General features: G+C 43.6%; 1 protein-coding gene across 1 annotated transcript; it reads left to right on the forward strand.

The window, feature by feature from the left end:
- The first annotated feature begins 1658 nt into the window (after window positions 1-1658).
- LOC309592242 (C-C chemokine receptor type 8-like) lies at window positions 1659-6076 on the forward strand. Its single transcript, XM_082315449.1, has 3 exons — window positions 1659-1693; window positions 1772-1928; window positions 4337-6076. Exon 3 carries the CDS (start codon window positions 4346-4348, stop codon window positions 5399-5401), a length of 1056 nt encoding a protein of 351 aa, XP_082171575.1. The 5' UTR covers window positions 1659-1693; window positions 1772-1928; window positions 4337-4345; the 3' UTR covers window positions 5402-6076.
- The last annotated feature ends 1108 nt before the right edge of the window (window positions 6077-7184 follow it).

The raw sequence follows: 7184 nt of genomic DNA on the forward strand, positions 1-7184 counted from the left end.
TGACTTGAATTCAAGCTCTTTTCCTTGCCTTTAAGGTCCTGGGCGTCTTCTTGCTTGCTCCATCTTTCTCCAACGCACACGGCGTTTCCTCTGACGTTTCCCTGCTGCACTCTTCCAGCTTCATGCCTTGCTTTGCCTGGCTGTGCAGAATTGGGGCTGCTGAAAATACACGGCCAGAAGATTTCCCAATTAAAAAAATATAAATTTTGAATGAACTGAAATCTTTTTGCAAAATCATAGTACATGCAACAGAAAATAACTCAAGACAAAATATGTTTTTTCTTGTTTTAGAATAGGTATAAGTGTTTTAAAATGCAGATATATTTTGAATGGAGGCTTTCATTCTTTTATTGGTTTCATGTCAAAGTATTGTTTAATTTTTTTATGTGTTAATAGCTTCTCAGCCGAACTAATGCAAAAAGCATCCAATGGAAAAGGGGGCATCTTTAACTGATTGATGTTTTGATCATAAGAAGAAATAATGAAAGCTGACCTTATTGATTTCTAAACAAAAAAGTAAATAGAATGGAGTTACATTATGTTGTACTGTACATCTGTAACAGTAGGACATACGATTGACATATTATTAATCATATAATTAATATATAGAGAATAGAATAAAGTTCTATTACAACAATGTTCAAAAGTTAATTAAAAGAAAAGAAAAAGAGGAGCTGGTCTCTCTTATGTAATAAGACCAACTGGGTACTTGGAGGCCGGGTGATGCTGGAGTCATCAGTAGCATTTTGAGTACCTCAAGGGACAGGTCTTTTCTTTCTGACTGTGCTACTGACTAGTGCCAGGTCCTTCATTACGTTACTTCTTTTTTTCCCCAACCGATTTTCTCACTTTTTTTTTGTCTGCCCGCAGTATTTAGGTCTTCTCTTCTTTGGGACTGTCTTTCACTATTCGTTTATGCAACAGCCAGCAAGCTGGAAAGCTACTTTGGATGAGAGCTGCTACCAAAGAACAGGTTAATAACTGTAATAACAGCCATGCTTTGGATCTGCCACATACTTGCTTGGGGCTCTGGTGCAAATCTCTTGCATTCTCTGTGCCCCTATATATCAGGAAAATGGTGCTTGTTGAGATTAACAGATGAAAAGCATATCATTTGGCTGACTTACTTACTTACAAAGCACCACAGTTTACAGTATTACACAAAACAAAAATAATTTAAAGTTATTGAATAAAATAAAAAATTTGAAGCCTGTTCTTGTTTCAATATTTTGTCCTTGACCATGTATCCTAAATGCACTAAAATATACTTTAAAAAACCCCAAGGCAGCAAAGAAACTCTGAAATATCTCCACTTGAATAAAAGCTGCTTAAAAAATTATTGCAAAGAGGTATCAGTAGTTGCGAGTTCTTATTTTGCTCAGAAAGTTAATACATTATTAATGGGGAGGGACACAACCAGACTGCAGTATCCAGATTAATATTAGCTGAAGGAAATGAAAAACTAAAATAATGTATCATCTCAGAAATTATATATCAGCTTCTGTAAAAAGTTGTAAATTTATTAGGGTGTGTTTTGTTATGGAGACATCTGAACTTTTAAATTTTTCGCTTAAATCAGGGGTGGCTGTGAGGAAGGGGGGTTTAGCAGACACATTAAAAAGACAACACCTGTTCATGTGCTACCTTTACTGTCTTCAAAAAGAGCCGTATTTGATGTTCGCAGAATGTGTTTGTAAGCCCTCTCACCTCTTTTCCTGTTTACCGCAGCTACAAAACCTATTTGTCTCAAAACCTATTCTGTAACTAGCAGCTGCCCGTTTGACACCCACATATCACCAAATCTCAGCCATCTCCGCAAGCTATGGAGTAAACCTCTTGGAAACTCCCAAGCCTGAGAGAGGACAAGGACACGGTAGGAGAAGGCAACTGGAGCCAACTGAGAGAGTAGAGGCTTCTCGCCGTCAAAGGTAAAGTCCATCTGCATTTAATGTGTTACTCTTAAAAGTAATGGGCTAACTTTGGCAACCAGGGAAAGGAACCTGCAGCAGTTATCTCTCTCTTGGTACCCTCTGGAAAACTGCTTTTTTGATTGTTTTGCAAAGTGATGTGGAGAAGGGAGAAAATGGAAAATGCTGTGCCGTGGTCGGAAGCTGTCAAAGAAAGACATTGACGGTGTAAAGGCGATCTGAAAGTCTGAAGTGGAGCGTCTCCAGTCTCTGTTCAGCCCAGGAAAAACACTTTTGAATTTAGCCAAAATCAGATGCATCATAGCTATAAATCTATATCTATGTATCTGTATATAGATACAGATGTATCTATATAGGTATTTATATATCTCTATATGTATTTATATATCTAAATAGAATAAATATATATCTATATATGTAAATAAATAATTTATATATCTATATAGATATTTATTTATCTAAACACAGATATATATTTATATATCTATGTATTTATATATCTATATATCTGTAACCCAACACTCATTATTTTTTTAAAATTTTTTACTTTTTCTTGTTGAATCTATGGACTGCTTTTAAGGAGTCCCCTGGCAGGCAATTAAAAGCAAGCCATTGCTGCAATGCTTACAGTCACAGTGTGTCGGGGTCACACATCAAAACCATTAGCGGGAAATATTTTCTACCCATATCTGTTGCTGCGTGAACATCCATTATCTAGTGACTCAACATCCTGATATTTAGGGGGTTATGAAAACAAAGTTGAAATGAATAACGCAGATGTCCTACGTACCACTGAAAACTAAATATAGGAAAGAATTACACTATCAACGCAGATTGCAGCACTGCTTTTCTCTCATCACTCGTTATTTCTTAACAATGAACTTTGTAGGGTTGAGTGCTGTATTTGTAACAGGTTTCTCTGCTTTGCACCTGCCAGTTGACTTTGGTGGAAACAGTCCTGGTGCCCCAAGAAAAGCTGAGGCAGGTCAGTGAGGTATGAGCAGCGTCCATACCTAGAGCAGATGACGACCGCTGACTCCACACTCTTCTGTGCTGTGCATACGGATCCCCGTTTCCCTGCACGAGGTGGTACAGCCGGGCAAGAAGGGGTGAATTCTGATTCCTTCCTTGTCAATACAAAAATTTTCACCGTTCTCTCTCTTTTTGTATACCCAAGCAGCAATTTTTAACTCGGGAGAGCATATCCTTTACTTTTAATGAATTAATCACTGTCATTCATATTATTGCTCCAGCTTAATAGCAATGATTATTGCAAATGATTCTTCCCTCCTGGAAACTCTGTGTCTTTGAAGCTCTTTCAAGATGTGATCGACCTGTATGCAAGCATAACATAGGTGCAGTGCACAATAAACGTGCAAATGTCTTAGCAGTGACAAGGCAAACTCCTTTGAAATAGTGTCGTTTGAAAGAACCATTACTTATTAAAATGTGAATATTTAACTGCAAACCAGATCTCCTTTAATAGGGGTCATTAGGTGACATCTGGAAAAAAAACCAAGGTGGCTAATGCACTGACTCACTTTTGGAAGGCAGGTCAGACTATTTTAAAGCTGTCTTCATTGTAAGACTTCAGAAATGACAGAGAGGAAACACCCCCCCAGATAGTTTTTGTTTTCTCTAAACTAGAAAACTGCACTTGGGCAGAACAGGCAGGAGCAATAAACTGCTGTGTTTTAGCAATAGGCACAGCCCAGGTGCCCACCAGCTAACCCAGAGGTGAGCGGCAGCCTCGCTGCAGCAGCCCAGAGCTTGGCACTGCAAGCGCTGCTGCGTAGCCCTGTAAAATCCTTGCTGCTGCAGAGGTTTTTTGTATCCACCCATGGAAAACTACCTTACTAGTTTACTAGAAAACTAGCTTACTAGAAAACTAGCTTTCTCTGCACTCTGTGCCAGTCTCTAGCCCTGATCAGCTCAGCTAAAAATGTGGCTATGCTGTGGCTTCTTCAGTCGAGACACTTTTATAAGGGTCTTTATGCTACAGGCAAAAAGCTTCCCCAACCCAGGGAGCACAAGAAAATCCAGATTCGTAGATCAGATGCAGGTTTTGTACCATTTTGCACCATTACGACTTCAGAGCATGGATTTTTCCCTGTCACTATAACGATGGGGGGCTAACTCACTGGCACTGAGGCAGTTTCGGGGAAACGGAGAGCATCGCAGTTCTCACACTTATGCATGTATAGGAAGGACTGGCAGGCTGCAGGTGCAGCCTTTTGGGTGGTACAGCTGCCTTCGTCCAGCCAGTGAGACCAAGACTGCATTTTGCAGTCCCTCTCTGCCTGGAGGCTGACCCACGGGCTCGATGCAGCAGAGAGAGAGGCAGAAGCCACCCTGGGAGTCCTGTGCCAGGACAGCCAGCCATTTATCCCTTGCTCTTTCCTGCACAGGTATCCGAGATGAATCCCACAAGCCAGTTCCTTGGCACAACAGAATATGACTATGGATATGATGAAAACACTGCTCCGTGCAATGAAGGAAACAGCTTTCGCAGGTTCAAATCCCTCTTTCTGCCGATCCTTTACTGCCTTGTGTTTGTCTTCTGCCTTCTGGGAAATTCCTTGGTCCTTTGGGTTCTCCTGACCAGGAAAAGGCTGACGACGATGACTGACATCTGCCTGCTGAACCTCGCAGCCTCTGATCTCCTCTTCGTTGTGCCTCTCCCTTTCCAAGCCCACTACGCTTCAGACCAGTGGGTTTTTGGCAACACTATGTGCAAGATAATGGCTGGCATTTATTACACAGGTTTTTATAGCAGTATTTTCTTTATAACCCTCATGAGCATAGACAGGTATATAGCAATTGTCCATGTTGTCTATGCCATGAAGATACGGACAGCATCTTGTGGCATAATTATCAGCTTAATCCTGTGGCTGGTGGCTGGCTTGGCTTCTGTACCCAACATCATGTTCAACCAGCAACTGGAAATCGAGCAATCTGTGCAGTGTGTCTCCACATACCCCCCAGGCGACAATACCTGGAAGGTTGCTTCTCAGTTTGCAGCCAATATCTTAGGCCTCTTGATTCCCCTTAGCATCCTCATTTGCTGCTACGCCCAGATACTGAAAAACCTGCAAAAATGCAAAAATCGGAACAAGATCAAGGCAATCAAGATGATTTTCATCATCGTCATTGTTTTCTTCCTCTTCTGGACTCCCTTCAACATTGCACTGTTCCTAGACTCCTTGCAGAGCCTGCACATCATCAATGACTGCAAGGTGAGCTACCAGATAGCCCTGGCCCTGCAGCTGACAGAAACCATCTCCTTCATCCACTGCTGCCTGAACCCTGTGATCTACGCCTTTGCCGGAGTAACGTTCAAGGCCCATCTTAAAGGACTACTTCAGTCCTGTGCGTGTGTCCTCTCCAACCCTGTCGGAGGTGTGGGGGCTGGTCAGTCATCTTCAGTGCCCACCCAGATCTCCGGTTCCTCTGACAACGCAGGGTTCCTGTGAACCCACCTGAGCTGCCTTCTTCTGGTGCGAGAAGTTGGCCTAAGCTCTGACATGGCCCTGGAGGTTGTACCATGTGTGCGGCATCCTCTTGGGAGGACCAGTATATCTATGCCTCCTTTTGGGATATAGAATCATAGAATCGTTTAGGTTGGAAAAGACCTTCAAGATCATCAAGTCCAACCGTTAACCCAGCACTGCCAAGTCTACCACTAAACCATGTCCCTAAGCACCACATCCACACGTCTTTTAAATACCTCCAGGGATGGGGACTCAACCACTTCCCTGGGCAGCCTGTTCCAGTGCCTGACAACCCTTTCGGTGAAGAAATGTTTCCTAATAGCCAATCTAAACCTCCCCGGCACAACTTGAGGCCATTTCCTCTCATCCTATTGCTTGTTACGTGGGAGACCGACACCCACCTCGCTCCAACCTCCTTTCAGGTAGCTGTAGAGAGCAATAAGGTCTCCCCTCAGCCTCCTCTTCTCCAGGGTAAACAACCCCAGCTCCCTCAGCTGCCCCTCATAAGACTTGTGCTCTAGACCCTTCACCAGCTTTGTTGCCCTTCTTTGGACACGCTCCAGCACCTCAGTGTCTTTCTTGCAGTGAGGCGCCCAAAGCTGGACACAGTATTCAAGGTGCAGCCTCACCAGTGCCGAGTACAGGGGGACGATCACTTCCCTGGTCCTGCTGGCCACACTATTTCTGATACAAGCCAGGATGCCACTGGCCTTCTTGGCCACCTGGGCACACTGCTGGCTCATATTCAGCCGGCTGTCGACGAACACCCCCAGGTCCTTTTCCGCCAGGCAGCTCTCCAGCCACTCCTCCCCAAGGCTGTAGTGTTGCATGGGGTTGTTGTGACCCAAGTGCAGGACCCAGCACTGAGCCTTGTTGAACCTCATGCAGTTGGCCTCTGCCCATCGATCCAGCCTGTCCAGGTCCCTCTGTAGGGCCTTCCTACCCTCCAGCAGATCAACACTCCCAGCCAACTTGGTGTCATCTGCAAACTTACTGAGGGTGCACTCGTCCAGATCCCCTCGTCCAGATCGTTGATAAAGATGCTAAACAGAGCTGGAACTGTATGCTGTGGAACTGGAACTGTATGCTGTAAACTACAACACAATAAGTGGCAATGTTAGTTTCCTAAGAGCATTGGTATATTTGTAAGATGGTAAGCCTACAAGCTTGCACAGAATGATTTTTAATTATGTTTTAGAGCTCTTCTAATACATTTCAGCAAGCAGGGTGCTTCCTCTAGTACTTATTTTCTCCTCTGATGAAAGCACTGCTTCTGCCTCACCCCCAAATACGCTCTGCCTTGGAGCAGAAGCTGTTCCTTACCTGAATCCCTACATCCCAGAGGGCCTCCAGGTGCCCCCTATACTGGCCACCCATAGAGGCCCATAGACTTGAATAGGTCGTTGTCAAAGCAGTCTGGTAGCCTGTGTCACCGCTGGAGGTGTGGGCCCTCCAACTCTGTGCCCCCAGCGCTCGCTCCTAAATGTAAACACCACAAAATAGTGTGCAGTGCTTAGGCTCCATCTCTTTTTCCATATATCATTATTTTCTGCCATTTTAGAAATGTTTTCTTCGAATAAACATATTAACTGCATCTCTTTATGTCTTGGCTCCTGAAAGTCTTTCTAATGACCCGCATGCCTAGATTAGGATAAGGGAAGGATGTTTTTACTGATTTTTAAGCCAGTATCACATAAAATACATCTGATGGAATTGAGAGGCACCCTGGAGCTCTTCAGCAAAATAAGTCTTGTTTCCACTTTCC

This window comes from Platalea leucorodia, assembly GCF_965183815.1.
Source record: "Platalea leucorodia genome assembly, chromosome: 1".
NCBI lineage: Eukaryota > Metazoa > Chordata > Aves > Pelecaniformes > Threskiornithidae > Platalea > Platalea leucorodia.